The sequence below is a fragment of the Barbatula barbatula genome (assembly GCF_947034865.1).
Source record: "Barbatula barbatula genome assembly, chromosome: 7".
In the NCBI taxonomy this organism is placed as follows: domain Eukaryota; kingdom Metazoa; phylum Chordata; class Actinopteri; order Cypriniformes; family Nemacheilidae; genus Barbatula; species Barbatula barbatula.
The window spans coordinates 7,995,598-8,014,327 of NC_136770.1; the positions used below are offsets into that span (position 1 = coordinate 7,995,598).

Consider the following 18,730-nt stretch of genomic DNA (forward strand, 5'->3'; position numbering starts at 1 on the left):
TATGTTTGGAAAAAGTGTTCCTCTCAGCATAGCAAACAATATGTGGCTTGACATAAACTTGCTACATCCACTGACCAACTTTCCATATGCTCCTGTAGCTTAATTCAGTTATTCTCTTAAGCATGAATTTCTTGCTCCAGTTGCAATTCAAACACATTTATAAAATGGAGAGTTTGTAGCTTTTGATCAAAACTGGCACGCTGCCATCCATAAAAAGCAAACTGTAACTTGTAGAAGAGTTTGGGGAATTTATTGACAGCACAAACGTTTACCTCCCCATTGACCGAGCAAACGTTTACATTAACGAAACATCATCCGTCTCGGTACATTTGTTTACACATTTAGAGACCTTTGTTCTCTTTGAAAAAGTCATAGACGGTTCTTAAAATTCTCTTGAAAAAAATAACCTGCTACCATAGCCTAACTACAACATGTTTGGCATAAGCACCACTCAATAGTATTATGTAGTTCACATCTGCCTCCTCAAGTCACCGTTAAAAGTAACACAGGTCGAGCGTTACATTTGAACGTGAAGCCCACTTCGAGTATTGCAAAGTATGTTTTGTTGTTGCTTTAATAGCTAAATCTAAAACCTACAATCCTACCATTGTTTAATTCAACAAAGCACGACCCCGCATAAGACAAACTCAAGGCACTTGCACTCCAGCTCCTTTTAGGTTTTGTTTGACAAAACAGCGGCGCGCCAGTCATCGCCTATGATGTCAGCGGTATATGAGCGCTGATAAGAGCTCTCGAGAGCCCTAGTTAGCCTTCACCTGTTTGCGTGCACAACCACTCCGATTTGCGGATTCGTGGTCATGATGCTGTTCTACGTGAGTTGCAGCTTGCTGCTGGCACTTTTGACTTTTTCCGGTGCCGCTCGTTCAGAAATGGTGTTCCGTTGTCCGAGCTGCACCGCGGAGCGCCAAGCGGCTTGCCCAATGCCTGCGGAGACGTGCACGGAGATCGTGCGCGAGCCGGGCTGCGGCTGCTGTCCGGTGTGCGCCCGCCAAGAGGGTGAGCTGTGCGGCGTTTACACACCGAGATGCTCCAGTGGTTTGAGATGTTATCCCAAGCCGGATTCGGATCTGCCGCTGGAGCAGCTGATTCAAGGGCTCGGGAGATGTGGACGTAAAGTGGACAATGAACCCGCAGGAAGCGCCGAGCCACGAGAAGTCAGTGGTAAGTTATTTAAGGGTCGACCATTTACAATGTGTTAGATAACGAATAGATATACATATATCAACGAAATGTATTATCTGCAGTATGCATAATTTACACAATTCGTCCGTTTTCAACGGATTCGTTTAGCTGTTAACAGCCAAACTAGCGAGAATATTTCGTTTGCAGTGAAATACTGAAATTAGGCCATTAAGTGCTTTATGTTTTTCACGATCAATTGCTGAAATGTGGATTTGGATGTGATTATGGAATGTGAATGTCATAAGAGCAAAACATTTTAAAGATAATTCACGCAGAGTAGAAGCACAAATAAAATTGAAATTGTGCGTTTAGACTTATTTATTTGCCTTCATCGATAAATAATTAAAGTTGCTCGTTCTCTCGCCTTCCTCTAAGCTTTTACGTAATTGGTCACGTGCTGTACCCGTCCAAGTATTCAGAGGTTTTTTATCTCCCATAGTTCAGACTTTAGAAAACAGGAGTTTGGGTAAAAAATAAACTGGTGGGTAAATGGAATGATAATGATAGCAAGATGGACTTCGTGCTTTGACCCTTTCCTGCAGTACATTTATCGTGTAGCCGTTTGTGTGTGTGTGTGTGTGTGTGTGTGTGTGTGTGTGTGTGTGTGTGTGTGTGTGTGTGTGTGTGTGTGTGTGTGTGTGTGTGTGTGTGTGTGTGTGTGTGTGTGTGTGTGTGTGTGTGTGTGTGTGTGTGTGTGTGTGTGTGTGTGTGTGTGTGTGTGTGTGTGTGTGTGTGTGTGTGTGTGCGAGTGTGTGCGTGTGTGCATGTTTGTGAGTGTTGCCTTTTTTTTATATCCCGTGGGGACCTAAATGCACACCAACACATGGGGACAAATTGAGGTCCCCATGGGCAAAAAAGCTAATTAATTGTACAGAGCACTTTTTAAAAATGCAAAACGTTTTCTATGATCTTTAGGTTTGGGGGTAGGGATAATAAACCAGACATGTGTGTGTGTGTGTGTGTGTGTGTGTGTGTGTGTGTGTGTGTGTGTGTGTGTGTGTGTGTGTGTGTGTGTGTGTGTGTGTGTGTGTGTGTGTGTGTGTGTGTGTGTGTGTGTGTGTGTGTGCATGTCAAAGAGGGCTTCAGTTGGGTGAAGGGCTCTGGAAAAAGTTCCCACATTTTGTAATTACAGGAATTGTTATTTCTGGGTTTTGCACTGGAGTGCATCATTTAACATTGTAAAGCGAAACCTTTTAAGAACTGTAATTAATGCATTACATACTTTTTTGGAAAAACGGGTTTTGTCTCATTATTGTCTCACTCTGAAACATGGTAACATCTTTAACAGGAATGATTTTCAGTACATAACAACTTTTTAGTCTTTTTTGTATCATGTATCATGTATTAACCGAATTGTCATGATTTTATTAGGGTGCTTTACATTATTTATAGGCCAAAAACCTTAGTCCCCATTTATTGTGCATGGGAAAATGCAACCACTATAATTCTTAAAGGATAGAAGTTCAACTTCAAAATTTAAATTCTGTCCTTATTTACACACCCACTTGTAATTTCAAACCTGTATCACTTTCTTCCGCAGAACAACTTGTTTGGTGTCCATACAATAGGCAATGGGCACCAACGGTTTTTGATTACCAACATTTTTCCAAATATCTTCTTTTGTAAATTCATACAGGTTTAAAATGACGACAGGGTGAGTAAATTATGACAGAATTTTCATCGTGAGGGTGAACTGTTCCTTTAAAAGCTTCTTTTGTGTTTCCTGGAAAAAAGTCAAGAAATGTATTTTTACAGATTTGATATTTGATCAGTCTAATGGGTGATTGCTATCGGATGTGGTCTGTCACTGCTCTTTGTACTTCAGGAATCCTATTTTCACAATGTTTTTACAGCGCACTATTCTTTTGCCATAATTTCTAAAGTGTTGCTATATTGAAAGATCTCATATAACCTGTTGATTAGGTTGGTACGTTCTCAGTAGCCATCTGTTCTGTGTTTTGCTCTTTTTACAAAATATTTCTCCAATTACACACAGAAACAGACCTGATTTCAGTTGTTCTTGTGTCCAGACTGGGAATTGTTCGCTCACGGCTGTGGCAGACTGCAGAATCAATAAACATTGAAACGACAACAAGGAAATGCTTTTGAACAGAAGAAAGTGGGTAATTGATATGTTAAAACATATTCAAGGCATGTAAAACAAAAACATCCTGATCTGTGAACAGCCTTGTTAAAACACGATGTTTAAAAAGCATGGCATTTCAATCCAGGCTACGAATCTTTATTTGTAATTGTCGCATTGTGCATGTCACATCCGTCTATTCCTTCACCTGCTTTGTGCATTTCATTGAATTTTACTAACTCTGTGCAATGTGTTCAGTTAAAGATAAAAGGCTTCATGATATAACAAGCATGGTTTGTCCAATTATTATACAGGATCTTCACCAAGAAGGAAACCAACAGGGATATGCTTGTTATTCCACCCCTTTCATAGTGATCCAAAAAAGGTAGACCTCACAAAGCCCAGAGGGGCCTGAAAATAAAGCAACAGCTTATGGACTGTACCTACAGGGATGAGGTAGCGGTACCCGTTGGACAAAAATAGAGCCAACTAATGCCCCTGCTTTCAGCGAGAGTGAGTACGGCTGCCACCCCCCTTAGAGCGACTCGGCAACTCGAATGCCAAGAATCTTACCATGTCAGGGTCCAGAATAAACTTTTCAGCTCCCTGCAGCAGCTTGGAGATAACACAAACAATGTGAGAAATGTTATTGAGGCGAGTGCACATGGTGTGAGGTGGGTGTTACAGGGATTCATCCTAAGGACCTCATTGGAATTTGCCGATTTGGTCCATTTTGTACACGTTGCTTCGTATACAAGCTATCAGGGTAAAATGTAAGTCTCCCCATAGTTTAGATTTATGGTTTGAAGTCAACGTTTATTATGTTACTTTGGTAAACCTTGTTAGTCAGCCCTGCTGTATCTCGTCTGTTTGCTGTAAATCAAAGCCATGTGTCTCTAATAAGTGCTCTTGATCTCTTGTTGTTATGACATGGTTAGCAAGATCTCTGCTTATGTTCAGTACATAATATATGAAACATTAGAAGAAGTCTTTGTGAACTTTCACTTAATACATGTTTGTTTTGGTCCCATGACAATTGCTTGGGCAGATGTGGTCCGATCCATTATATACTGTATGCTACTGTATAACATCACAGAATCAGATGTATTCAAGTGTGTCATAATCCTTTAAATGTTCAGAAGATATTTTGAAAGATGTTGATAATCAAAAAACGCTGATATCCTTTGACTTCTATGCAAGTCAATGGAAACCAACAGTCAGTGGATAAAGAATATCTTCTTATTTGTTCCCCAGATGCAAGTCATTGAGATTTGAGTAAATTCTGACAGTATTTCATTTATCACTGTAACAACTTTATCTTACATTATTCTTCCACTGGGAAAGGAAACTAAGAAACAAAGTATACTGAATTAACATTGAACGAGTAGAGAAGATCTCTATCGTATTGTTTCCACCGCCGTCGTTTCAGTGGCCAGTAGAACAGAGATTGTATTTTTGATCCTAAACAGATGGAGAACAGAAACATTTGTTCATTGTCTTCTCTATTAAGACAAGGTCCGCGTAGTTCCCATTCACCATCAGTGCAAACTACCATGCCAGGGTTCCAGTGGAGAGTTTGCACAGGATGATGCCAGATAAGGTGGTTGTGATTAAGGTTGCTGGCATGGCATTATGGCAACAAACTGTTCAGGACTGTGAGTTCTTCCTTTACCCATTCAAACCAGCATGAATTTGGAGCATCCATGCTGTTATATCCTCATGGTAGATATAAAAGTAATGGAAATAACCTAATAAAAGCGCTCTGTATCCTAGTTCCCAAAATGAATCATGTTAATTGTGCATTCATTGGTCTGGCTTGACAATGATGATTGGCTCTCCATGTGGATCATTTAACTCCAAAGGATAGCCATTTGTAGATGCGAAAAGCCCACCCCTCTTATTTTTTCCTGAAGGACTTGGACAGATTAAAATAGTTCCTTCGACTACATGTGTGTGCTTGGGGAACTTCTAAAAGGTCTGTTACAGCTTAATAAGTTTGTAGCTTTGCGAACACAAGGACACAGTCAGATGACACTGATGTTCAAATTGCTGTCAAAGCACATTTTGCACAGATCAATGCAAAAGATTGGTGTACCATTGATGGCTAAAGTAAGCTCTCTCCTGTCTGCTGAAGTCCACCGCAAGCTCCTTGGTTTTTCTGACATTCAGAGAGCATTTCTGGTCCTGATACAAGTGTCAGGGTGAATACCTATATTGTTACATTGTTGTCTGTGAATAGGCATTGTAGTAGCAGCAGACAATGTGATGAGGACGCAGTCACATGTGTACAGTAGAGGATTGGGCTGCACGTGGGGCACTGATGCTTGTAAGGAGGTTTGTTCATGTAAACTTCATAAATCAATTGGCCAATTCCCAACATATCCTCCAACCCATACAACTGTATATGTCGTTTGTCCCTTACTCATATACGACAAACACGAGCATTTGCTGAATTAGAGCCTCTCCCGGCTATCGCCTACCGTCATTATAAAATGTACATTTTGGGGTATTATTTTGCATAATAACATTTGTTGTGGTATGGTTTTGGTCATTTCAAACTGTCTTTATAACTGTATTTACATTACACATAGACACATATTCTGGCACATTTATTTATTAAAAACGTAAAACATGATGAACGACAAGAAGCCGTTATGAATGTGACAATTCCGATACGGATGTGACAATTCATTTAACTGACTAAAACTATGCTTTAAAACACAACACACACACAAATGCTCTATTCATGTATTATTGAAAGTCGGATGCATGCATTTTTCTTTTCTTAAGCCTTTATAATTTCATCTTAAATTTTTCCTACGGCACCAGCAGAGTCATGACTGGCGCTGATCCCTCTTGCAAAAGCAGCCGGATCAACAGGCGGTGTAGACTATATAGTGCCCTAACTCCTCTCCCTGCAGTGTTTAGATAAGAAGGGGCACAGCGTGCAGGACCAGTGCCCTTTTGCTTAGTGGGGGTTATCCTCCTTTATGCCAAGACAGGCTTTGTCTGAAGTTTCGCAAGAGAAGCAGGAATGTTTCACCCCCGGCGTGTAAAAGCTCCATAGACTTCCACACACACACACCTGATTTCATTCCACTTATGCAGAACCTGCTGAGACACTAGCTTCAAAGAGATCACCCCACCCCTAAAGGGCACCACTTAGGGTTACGCAGTGAGGTTTGAAGAACTTCAAAAGTGCTGATGACCTGAAAACATTGCTGAAATGAAGACTGTTTTTGCTCAAACCTGCTGTTTGGCCATGTTTGTTGTTGGCGTGTACTGCATATTTTGAGAGCTTGGCTATGATTTTAGAGGGGTTATTGCGTTTAATGATTAGGACCAAATCAGAAACAGTTTATGAGTGTAAACTTTTCTATTTACAGGCTGATGTATAAGTCCAAGAAACGAATCTGGAAAACAAACAATACTAAATAACATATATATCAATACCAGCGTTGATGTCAACAGAGGTTTTTAAAGGGATAGTTCGCCCAAAAAATGTAAATTCGCTCATCATTTACTTACCCTCAAACCAGTATGACCTTTTTTCTGCAGAACACAAAAAAAAGATAGTTTCATGAATGTTGGTAACCAAACATTGGTGTTACCCATTGACTTGCATTGGTTTTGTGTCCAAACAGTATAAGTGAATGGGTACCGCCGGTTACCAACATTCTTCTAAATGTCGTCTTTTATGTTTTGCAGAAGACAGAAAGTCATATAGCTTTGAAATGATGCGAGGAAATGTGCATTTTTGGGTGAACTTTCTCTTTTAACAGATGACATGACGTCTTAAAACCTTTAAACTTGTCTGACAGACATTTTATAATAGTATTTATAATAGTAAAATGCTGTTGATTGAAATACATGAGAAGTGGGAACCCTGGTGCCCTCAAATCCAATCTAATAAAATCCACAGGATTATAAATAATTAAAAACCACATCCTCTTTGTGTAATGCAGATGAAAAAAGATTAGACATGGGAGACCTGAAGTACCACAGTGTAAATACATTACACTGCTCAGGTTTCATAGCAGAATACATCCTTCACAAAATGTCTACGCTTCCCTGCAGGGTGCACTGGTCACAGTGTACGAATTACGATAATATCTTTTCTAGGATTCTATTTTATGTTTGCAATAGCTTCCTTACACCACTGCCTGCACATGATGCATCAGCATCAGAAGCATTGTTGTCTTTAGTTTATACGGATGCTAAACTATAGTACGTGGTCTATATTGGTGCAGAATGAAGGGAAAGTGTTTCAAAACAGGATCTTGGAGCAACATGTTCTCCAACATTTTGCCCCCTCTTGTGCTTTTTTCATTCGCTGCAAACCAGTCTGGATTCCTTGTGAGAGGAAAAACAGCTCCTGTGATCATTTCTATTTGTCTATATTATTCCACGATAAGAGGGAGAGAGAAATAACAGATCAAATGTGTCTTATCATCAGGTGAGTTGCAGGACCCTTTAGAGATTGGTCTGACTGAGATTCCTCCCCTAAGGAAGCCCACCAAAGATAGCCCATGGAAGGAGAGTGCTGTTCTACAACACCACCAGCAGCTGAAGAGCAAGATGAAGTACCACAAAGTGGAGGACCCTAAAGTGCTTCGTGCTAAATTGGTAGGTGATGAAAATCCAAATTCAGTCAATAAAATTGTTCTGCACTGTTAACAATAGAAGTAGGCATCCTGCATGAATTGATGAATTTCAATGACTGCATTAACAGCATTCATAACAGGTTATTTTGTTATTGCCCCTTTTGTACAGTCACAGCGTAACCTTTCAAATTGTGTCAAACATTTACTAAGAACACTGAACTAAGTTCGAACTACACTGAACTACATTTCGTTGCACTGTACTTGTATGTGTGTAATGACAATAAATTGAATCAAAATCAAAAATCAAATCTTAAGTGCCTGAGTAAATAAAGTGCTGAATGCTACAGTTCTGACTGGTTGAAAAGAAAATCACCCAAAAATACAATTGTTGTTTTCTTGTTTTAAATGTAAGCATAGAACATACATGGTGTCACATACTCCATATTTGCCTGTGAAATAATTTCTCCACCAGGTGTAACAGTTAATTGTGTCTCATAGCATAATGAATGATTATATTGTTATTGTATCAGCTATACAGACTTTTAGCAAAACTTTAAGTACACTTATTTATGTATTTTAGAGTCAGTGTCAGCAGGAGCTGGACCAGGTGCTGGAAAGGATCTCAAAAATGCCCTTCAGTGATAACAGGGGTCCTCTGGAAGACCTTTATTCAATGCACATGCCCAACTGTGACATGAAAGGCCAGTACAACTTGAAACAGGTATTCTTTTCGACACATCAGAAATAACGTGACAAGCTTGAGCTTTCTGCCAAATTTGTATACATAACCTATATGTATAAAGCCGTGGAAAAATTTAGATACCATTTCAGAGACCGTTTTACTGGTTTTAAAATGTACTATTTATATACAATTAGCTCATTCAGATTAGCAGCTGCAGCCTCAACAACACTTACTTTGCTGGTAGCTCGGTGGCATCACACCTTTACGCATTTCATTTTAAATTTAGTCCTTTAGAAATATGTCTTGTTCGTCTCTTCCAGTGTAAGATGTCAGTGAATGGACATCGTGGTGAGTGCTGGTGCGTGAATCCCCACACAGGAAGACCAATTCCAACTTCTCCATTGATACGTGGAGACCCCAACTGCAGCCAGTACTTCGATGACCTAGAGATGGATCCCCCTGTGGAACCTCAAAAGTAACAAAGCCTTCAGCCTTCACCTTTCTTGATCTTCAACCCCACCAACCCTTACGTGGAGTCAGCGTTTTACGCTCTTTAAACCCTTTAACCTTGCGTGTTTATACATTTTTGAAGATCAGCCATACTTTGAAACTACACTTAAAATAGCATTGTTACACTTTAAGTACTGACATGTGGGTGAGCTAGTGCCTTACCTTAGATAGTTTAGAGGGTGTAAGTCAATCGAGCTGTTTATTGAGTCTTAAAATTCTTTTGACAATTATGTATGTTGTATGTTGTTAATTTCATTTGCTGAGAATGCATTCGTCAGATCACTCATCAGAAACAGCACATTGTTTACACAAATTCATCTGATGTACAAATTGCATGGAGCTACTGACATCTGGTGGTTACAGTAAGAAACTGAAAATATAACTCATGGACAGTGAAGATTTGCTCAATACATGTAACAGCGATGCACTAACTGTTATATTGTGATTTACTTTGTGCACTTTTATACACTCTTCACGTTTCAGCTATAAGTCATTGTTACTTACCTATGGACCATGTTTTAAATGTATACTTACAATAAACAAGTATTAAGGTTTTGGATTTATTAGCAGTAAAGAAAATAAAATGAACCTCTTTAACACCAACAAATTAGAACAACTATATTAGGTGAGCACCACAGTGTAATACTGTATGAAACAAGATGCTAAAAATTTTAAAGCAACACTTTGTAGTTTTTCGACCTTATAACGTCTCTTAAATTATTTCAGTGAAAAAACAACTCTTAACGGATTCTACTCACGCTGCTGCCTGAGCAGCCTCATAGCGACTACAAACACAGCGTCTACAGCAACATTATTTACAACACTAGTAACAGACAATTGCACTTAACAACCACATGGGGGAACCGTGAGCAAAAGTTGTATAGTGTTGCTTTAAGTTCTGTGTTCTAAGTCACTTTATCTTCTCCAAAGTTTCATACAGTACACATTTTCAAAATAATATTAATGAGTATCACCAGTCCTACTCACTGCGCGGGCCTCGAACCAGCATCGGTCCGGATGGGAGACAGGCACTCTAAATGACCAAAGATCGCAGCCTCTAATGTTTGTTGCTAGACCGTCTCTGTGCGAGAGATATACGAGTTACATTTACATTTATAATTTATCCAAAGCGACTTACATTGCATTTTTCCTATACATTTGTTACTAAGTGTGTGCAATCTCCTGGGATCGAACCCATGACCTTGGTGTCGTTAACGCCATGCTCTTACCACTGGGCTATATAAAAATTATACACAGACTGTGCTCTGATACAATACATTTCCCATTTATTTGTAAAGCATAGTATTTATTAAACAAATGCTTTGTCTTTACAAAATAGAAAGAATAAGAGAAACAAATTTAATATTACACACTGATATGTCATACAACGCGCTTTGGCTCTCCGTATTCAAACTTGATTTGAAAGGTATTGAATTGAGTATATAAAATATTCTAAATGAAAAATATACCATAGTTCTTATATTTTTAAGTCAGGTTTGGCCAGTAGTCATTTTATTTCCTATTCTACAGCCCTGCCCGGCAAAACTTGTCTCACTGGTCTGCTTCGCAGTTCGCACTAATGTTTCACATAAAATTAAACCCACATAAGCATAGAGTTTCATCAGAAGAAATGAAAAATTCATATAAATATATATATATATATATATATATATATATATATATGACTAAACAAAATAGAATACTGAGGTAAGAAAACCCTGAAGAGATAAAGACAGGGTATGAGAAGAGAACATGGCTGGTTAATGTATGTAAATAATGCATCTCCTTTACTTCATGGAAAGTTATCTAGACCCCCCCCCAACACTTCATGGAAAGTTATCTAGACCCCCCCCAACCTTTCTGCAGAGGAAAAGCTGATTCTTCTAGATTTCTTTCATTTTTTCAAATGTACTGTTAGAATATTAACTGAGTTGTATTCTTATCCGCTGGGTGATATTGCAGAACAGTAAGCTTATTACCTCAAATCTGGAGTAAAGTAGTGGAATACATGTATGCAACTATTATCATTCAAATTGAACACTTGGGTGCAAAATAACTAAAATCAGAAAGTGTATGATAAATTGTAGGGATAAAAGCATCTAGCCTTTTTGTAAGAATAGTATTAAGCTTAGGATACAGTGAAACAAATCTTCAAATACGTTCCAACCTTAATTATAAAATCATACCAAGAAATAGACATTGATTTTGAGATAAACAGTAAATCACAATTTGTTTTAACATGACAGGTGATTTTGAAGATAACTACAGGATTTTATATCTGGTGCTTATATTGTCTGAGGTGTTTAAAGGTACATGGATACATACACTACAGTTCAAACGTTTGGAATCACTTTGCTAAAAGTTTTCGAGTTTTTAATCAAAAAGCAGTCAATACATTATTATTAGAGATACACCGATTTATCAGCCAATAATCAGTATCTGCCGATAAAAGCTATTTTTCAACTATAGGCTTTTATATATGTATATTGTAATGTATGATAACATTCAGAAAGTTAAGAAATGTTAATTAAATCTTCAAAAAGGGATATCGGCATCTGCAAATATCACTCAGAATAATCAGCTATCGCTATTGGTGGAGAAATTTAGTATAGATGGATCTATAATTATTATAAACATTTATTTCCCCTCCTTGATGCGGATTGGTCAATGGTCAAAGTTAATTTACAATAAAGCACTGCAATTGCCTTATCACTGAGCTACTGTTTGTATAACGGTGCCGCACATGTCGCTGATTGTTATTTCGCAATTTTTTGTTGCATGTGAAAACATTTGATTAAAAATGAAAAAAGGACCCACTAGCCAACCACACCAGAGAAGTGCTATGGAATCAAATAGAATAGAATATCTCAATAAACCGTTGGAAAGATCTGAACAGCCTCTTAAAGATTCTTTGAGTAACAAAATGTTAAGCAAGAATGTAGTCGGTTCATTTTTACATGTATACCACAGTGTTGTTAAATGCTTGAATTTGATTTGCTGACTGATGAGTTTTAATTATTCCCTATAATGAATAAAGGTGTTCCAAGTTTGTTGAACACATCACAGTTCATTATTACATGCTCTGGAATACTTCATTCTGATTTTTACAGATAAATTAAGTATTATGACAGCTTTTAAGGGATTATATTTAGAATTTATTAAATAAAGTCCCACCATTATATTTTATATAAATAGTCATTTGTAACATTATGTCTTGACTGCAATTCTTGATCAGTTTAATGTATCATAATCATTTATTTTAAAAACATACAACCTTTGCAGTGATTCCACACTTGTGAATGGTAGTGTCTAGAGGGATTCTGTCATTAGGACATATGTTTAAAAATAAGGGATTACACGCAATCGATCAATATGGCAGACAAGGGTGAGTGTATGGCCCTGTCATAGGTGAACAAATTGTGTCACTCGTTGCTTCTGTTGTTCTCGAGATCTTTGCACTGGATGTCACCTCCACTGTAGTCAGTCCCTGGCATTTGAACTCCATTCTTGTCCACACACCAGCAGATGCCCCGTCTACGCCCCCTGGATGGTTTACACTGTGAAAGATACGGACAAAGACATGTAAACTGATCTTGCCCTCAGCCAAGTTGTTTATAGAAAAGAAGACTTTCCGATAACTAAGCAAATTATAAAAGTGATGCAGCGCTAACCTGTTTGCGCTTGAAAAAGCCTTTTTTGTCACAGTTGGGCAGGTAGAGTGAAAGAGCCATGACTCTGGAGGTGTCCTTCATCCTTTGGAAAATTTCATCTAGCTTCCTTCGGCATGGACCCTGCAGCAACCACAGAAATGTGAAAACAAGAAGAACAGACGATGAAAGGCGTCAGACATTTTTACTACCACAAATGATTTTCACAGAAATGTCATAGGAACAAAACAAAGGACAATTAGAATTAGTATAAAGATTTAACTCCACTTTGCTGAGTTGTTAAATTTGTTATGCGGTATCTAAGAAAACTGTGTTTAAGGAAATTTTGGCAGAAAAATCTTCACATTTATCTTCACATATTTAATATGAGTACAGAATTACAAATATTGTTATTATGAATTCTGAGCACATTAACAACCAAATCTGTGGGTAACTCTGAATTATAGATGAAACAGGAGTTGCTTAGCATGTTGATTTCCAACACGATGTAAAGCAAATCTCCTTTCAATATTATGAAAGATTTTGCAAACTTATTTTACATGCTGTATTTCAGTCGTTTTAAATGTGCAATCTATGCAACAACTTATAAAAGTAAATTTGGTTGGAAAATAATTGATGCCATTTATAGAAAATTTTACTTCTTTTGAACATGAACTCTTGGATGCAAAAAAGACTTTGAAAGGCTAAAGCATGATGTGAAAAGCCAGTTTGTTATCCTGTTTTTATTTTGCCTGTTGTTGAGCTATATAGCTGTGGATAATACAATAAAAAGCATTACATTACTATTTCACTGATATCAAGCCTAAAACAAACTTACAATCGCAGACTGTTGTTTGTCCATGGCATATGGGGAATATTTCACACGGCCTATGGTCCTCAGTTTAGACTGCTGTCTCGTCTTGTCTTTTTGCATGGCCTGAGCTTTTTTGCTGTTAATCAGGCTGTCCTTTGACTCACCATCTAAAAACAAAAAACACAACTGAGTACAATAGCACGCCAAGAGCTGTACTGAGTATATTACACATAAGAGCTGTGCTTAAGTTAAGATGTTTGTCTTTTTAATGGAAGACTCAGCTGCTGCAGAAGGTCATGGAACCTTACAATTCAAGATAGCACATACTTTGCTGCATGTCTACCAAGCATCTTAAGCCAGACAGGAATCGCCTAAGTAATGGTCCTTTAACATTGTCAATGAGCTACAAAGCAATCTGATTATATTCCTTTTTAATAAGAGCATGGCAAAACCAGAAACCGTGGATAATACAATGTAGATGTTGCCAGTGAGTCAACAATGTCAGGAAAAGTTTTACCTTATGCAAATGTGGAGTAACTTATGGCTCAACGTATGTCACAATCCTGCTTCTCCCAGTCTGCTTTTCTAGTCTTGAAACAGATCCATGTGTTTTGTGTGGAAGCACATGGCCATTGTTTGTTTTTGGTGTGCCATGTGTTCGCTTGTCTCCCGACCCCTCCACCTCATTTCTTCATTAATTTTCTTGGCATTGTTGCATGCCCCTCACCTGTTGCCCTCATTTATTGCTTTTTTTGCCTTCAATTACCGCTTTGTGTGTGTGTAGGCTCTCTATGTTGTGAGAAAAAGTCTGATCCACGATTCAGGAAACCGGATATCTAACGTTCCCCGGACAGGACGAAGTGTCAAAACTAATACCCCGTTCAGAGAAGTTGGCAGCATGGAGACTACTGCCAGATATCTCCCCTTGGGTAGTAAGGACTGTATGAACAGGCTACAGAATTCAGTTAACATATCGTCCTCCGCGTTTCTGCGGCGTGGTCTCCACTTCTGTGAAACCGGAACGAGCGCATTTGTTGACACAGGAGTTGCCAGCCCTGCTGGATAAAGGGGCCATAGAGCATGTTTCCCTGCCAGACAGAGGCAGGCAATTATTATTATTAGCCGGTATTTTCTGGTTCCCAAAAAAGAAATGGATTGGGATTAGATCACGATGCAGGCACAGCTGTCTCCTCCACGTGTCGAATCCATTCAAAACACTATGAAAAAAATCCAGCTAGGCCAGAGAGTTACAGTTCATCACTTTCAAAGAGTTCTAGGTCTCATGGCGGTTGCATCCACGATGATACCCTTGGGCCTCCTGCATAGGAAACCATTTCAGTTGTGGCTCAAAGCCAGGGGATTTCATCCAAGGGCCAATCCCCAGAGGCAAATAAGGGTTACGAACCAAGGGCCCACTCTCGGTCCGTGTTGTCATTGCAACATGTTTAAGAAAGAAGCTTCCCCTAATGGGTTGGGGTGCGGTCTTAGATGGCTATCCAGCCCAAGGGACCTGGAGAGGTCATCTTCTCGCATGGCACATCAATTGCCTCGAAATGATGGTTGTCTTTCTGGCCCTGAAATACTTCCTCCAGCAGTTAAGAGGCTACCATGTCCTGGTGTGGGTGGACAACACAGCGGTAGTCTCTTTCATAAATCATCACACTGCCGCAGCAAGTTCTGCTTTGGGCAGATGGCAGGTTCCTGTCCAGACAAGCTGTGAAGAATGGAGAATGGAAACTCCACCCCGAAGTAGTCAGTCAAATCTGGGAAATATTTACCGAAACAGAGGTGGACCTCTTGACTTCACGAGAGACAACACAATGTCCCCTCTACTTCTCTCTGACTTCTCCAGCTCCCCTGGGTCTGGACGTGATGGCCCATGCATGGCCCAGACTGCATCTTTCCACATTTTCCCCGATCGCGATGCTCCTCCAAGTCCTGGCCTGGGTCCGTCAACAGGGGTCTCACCTCCTATTGATAGCTCCCCGTTGGCTGACCAGAGTGTGTTTCTCTGAACTAGTAGCCCTCCTCCATGGCTCGTCTTGGTCGATTCCAGTCAGGAGAGATCTTTTGACTCAGGTGCAGGGGATCCTGTTTCATACCTGTCTCGAGCTCTGGAACCTCCATGCCCCTGGCCCCTGAAGGAGACCAACTAAGAGAGGCTGGCCTTCCAGCCTATGTAGTGGAGACAATAAGTGTTCGGGCTCCCTCCACCAGAAGAAGTTATGCCCTCAAATGGCGTGTTTTTAAAAGGTGGTCTATGACACACCATACAAATGCAGTGCACTGCCAGGTTGTTTCAGTGCTGCAGTTTCTGCAAGAAAAACTGTCTTCAGAGGCATATTTCATAGTTTATTGGCTGCCATTTCGGCTTGCCATGTTCAGGTTGGTGGGGTTTCTGAGTGAAGACACCCATTAGTCGCTCTCTTCATTCGTGGAGCTAAGCGGTTGAGACCGCCCACTAGACCGACAGTCTTAGCTATAGTGGTCGAGGGTCTGGTGGACACCCCATTCGAACCAATTAATCAGCACAGGTCAGGTTTTTAACCCTAAAGATGTTTTTTTAATGGCTATTTTAATGGCTGTCTGCAGGCCATGTCAGTTTTACCATCCTGCTTAGAATTTGATTCTGGGTTGGTCAAAGCCATTTTGCATCCTCACCCCAATGACCTCCCGAAAGTTCCATTCTCCACTGTGCATCGGATGGTTCTTGAGGCCTTCTGCCCTCGGCCGTTCACGACACAGGAGCAGGAAAAGCTTTACTTACTATGTCCAGTACGTGCTCTTCAGAACTACGTCCCCCGCACCAGCCAGTGGCGTAAGTTGGAGCAGCTTTTTATATGCTTTGTGGGTCGCAACCAGCGGGTGGCCGCCGCTAGACAAACTATGTCATATTGGGTCAGGGACGCTATTGCCCTGGACTACGAGGCGCATGGTCGAGGATCCGCCTCAAGGAATTAGGGCTCATTCAACCGGGCGGGTTGCATCTTCTATGGCTTTAGCAAGGGTTGTCCCCTTGCAGCAAGTGTGTGATGCGGCAGGCTGGTCCTCTACTTAGATATTTGTCAGATTCTACAGCCTGGATGTCCACACTACTCCTGTGTCCTGGAGTCAACATCCCAGAATCGTGTTTGAGGCCTCTTCAGTGCTTGTGCGCAAACAACCTTGGGGGTCCAGACACTTCCTGTGCAGCAGCGTTGGTTTTCTAGTTCCCATGGCGTTCTAAATAGAGTAGCTTTTGATAGGGAACGTCTCGGGTTGGCTGTAATCCTGTTCCCTTAAAAAGCGGGAACGTGATGCTGCGCCTCAATGCCGCACTGTGGGCGTGCTCGTACGTCCTTTCAGAAAAAGTTTTAACCTGAGGATATGTTGGTTACTTATAGACCTCAGGTGTGTGAAATTAACTGCATCACCCACCAAGGTTATATAATGATAACTTGTTTAGCACAATTTCCTCACAACACACAAAGAATGTTCCCGTAGCTTTTTGAAACGCAGCATCTCTTTCCAAGTAACAATGGTTAGACCATTGGGCTTGTGATCGGAAGGTTGCAGGTTCAAATCTCAGTGCCAGCAGGCCATGACTGAAGACACCTTACCCCTGATTGCTCTGCAGTAATGTGACACTGTAAAAAACTACTTGTAAGTAGTCGTCTGCCAAATGATTAAATGAATGAGTTTATAGGGCATGCAAATGTTTATAAAAAGCCTGATCATCTGGTTCTGTCAATTAAAATATGTATATGAGCAGAAAGCTCATTGATTCAACATTTTTATAATGCAGAGCAAATAAAATACAGTTGGTCTCTTACAAAAAGTGAATAAAAAGGATGTATAGTAACACACTGTTAAAATTAATTGTTGTTTTAACTTTTTGTTTAAAGTTACCAGGCTGCCTTAAAGTTTGTCAATTCAACTTAAATATATTAGTTAACATAACAATTTTGCATTAAATTCATGTAATAACTAATATTTTAAAGTTGCATTAACTCAAAATTTTAAGGCAGCTGTTAAACTATTTTTTTTTATTATTACACATCAATATTTGCAGCGCAATATGGAATCATAATATTTATTAATCTGAATATATATTTAAAATCTCAGTAGATACTTTGTTAATCCTGGAAATGGAAAATATTTTTCTCTTTCTTGTTCTTGTAGCCTATACGGTCACGTATTTTAAATGGCAATAAATGAACAGATAGAGAATCGTATTGTCAACTTTTTCCTACATCAAAGAATCTATAAAACGTACGTTTTAGAATAGCAGGTTTATATGTTTTCTCGTTTATGCAAACCCCTTTGCCGTTAAGCAGAGCGTGAAGTGGTTTTTCCTCCCCGTTCCGAGGCAGGCAGCGCAATCCCTGTCCGCACGTGCCCGTGTAGACTCCGCACGCCTGCCATTTGGTCAGCGCGCAGGTCAAGCAGCAGCCGCAGCCGGGCTCCTTCACCACCTGACACCCAACCGGCACGGGAGGACACATGGACATCGTCTTCTGATCGCACGGCTCACATGGCACGTAAGAAGCAGAGCAGCTGGGCAGTCCCCATATCAATGTCATCAAAGCACAAAAACTTAGCAACATGGTCTTCAGGTAAAGTGTCTGCTTATTTTAAAAAATGATGATGTAGCCCCTGGTCAATGCAAAGAAGTTCGTTGTTAAAGTGTCAAATGCTCTCCTTTTCTCTCACCACTTAATACAATCCAATGATGCACAGAATGCTGTCATCTGTCCTGAGCTGCAACTGGAACCAGCAGAATTCATAAAGAGAACAAATATTCAATATAGAATCAGATGTATCAGTCCGAGGTCCTAAAGAGCAATCAAGCGAAGAATCTTTCCGTAAGAGATGTGCTGTTAATCGCTGCCCACGTGAACAGTGGTGAAGGAGAGTGCACTGCATTTATAGGTGCTGCTGATTCTTGGGCGGAACCTGGCGTGATGCGGTGCATTCATGAATTTGGTGCAGTCTTAGAAATAAAGCAACATAGAAATCGAAAGTAGAAAAATAAGTGCATACAATCACAAAAGCACTAACAAAAGTGTACTAACGTCATCTGAGCGTGACGCTCTTATGTTCATTGTCAGGTTTTATGATATACAGTACAACGCTGCCTTAGAAATACACAATATATTGTATTATACCACGAGTGCTTCATTCTGATTGGCCGGCGAACGTTCTAAG

General features: G+C 39.9%; 2 protein-coding genes across 2 annotated transcripts; one reads left to right on the top strand and one right to left on the bottom strand.

The window, feature by feature from the left end:
- Window positions 1-417: 417 nt before the first annotated feature.
- Window positions 418-9,683, top strand: igfbp2a (insulin-like growth factor binding protein 2a). The gene is made up of 4 exons (XM_079460127.1): window positions 418-1,182; window positions 7,743-7,912; window positions 8,471-8,611; window positions 8,893-9,683. The coding sequence occupies exons 1-4, from the start codon at window positions 819-821 to the stop codon at window positions 9,049-9,051; spliced, it is 834 nt and encodes a 277-aa protein (XP_079316253.1). The 5' UTR covers window positions 418-818; the 3' UTR covers window positions 9,052-9,683.
- A 1,164-nt stretch (window positions 9,684-10,847) lies between these two features.
- On the bottom strand, window positions 10,848-18,423 carry igfbp5a (insulin-like growth factor binding protein 5a). Its single transcript, XM_079459549.1, has 4 exons — window positions 17,799-18,423; window positions 13,568-13,710; window positions 12,754-12,873; window positions 10,848-12,639 (listed from the first exon to the last, which is right to left on the bottom strand). Exons 1-4 carry the CDS (start codon window positions 18,127-18,129, stop codon window positions 12,505-12,507), a joined length of 729 nt encoding a protein of 242 aa, XP_079315675.1. The 5' UTR covers window positions 18,130-18,423; the 3' UTR covers window positions 10,848-12,504.
- Window positions 18,424-18,730: the final 307 nt, after the last annotated feature.

What these genes read in the sequence shown, in the direction of transcription:
- igfbp5a (XM_079459549.1), bottom strand. Translation starts at nt 18,129, where the DNA reads ATGTTGCTAAGTTTTTGTGCTTTGATGACATTGATATGGGGACTGCCC. An exon ending in ACAAACAACAGTCTGCGATT is followed by an intron (nt 12,874 to 13,567) that starts GTAAGTTTGTTT and finishes TGGTTGCTGCAG; the next exon opens with GGTCCATGCCGAAGGAAGCT. An exon ending in GCTTTTTCAAGCGCAAACAG is followed by an intron (nt 12,640 to 12,753) that starts GTTAGCGCTGCA and finishes TATCTTTCACAG; the next exon opens with TGTAAACCATCCAGGGGGCG.
- igfbp2a (XM_079460127.1), top strand. Translation starts at nt 819, where the DNA reads ATGATGCTGTTCTACGTGAGTTGCAGCTTGCTGCTGGCACTTTTGACT. An exon ending in CGAGCCACGAGAAGTCAGTG is followed by an intron (nt 1,183 to 7,742) that starts GTAAGTTATTTA and finishes TCTTATCATCAG; the next exon opens with GTGAGTTGCAGGACCCTTTA. An exon ending in AAGTGCTTCGTGCTAAATTG is followed by an intron (nt 7,913 to 8,470) that starts GTAGGTGATGAA and finishes TATGTATTTTAG; the next exon opens with AGTCAGTGTCAGCAGGAGCT.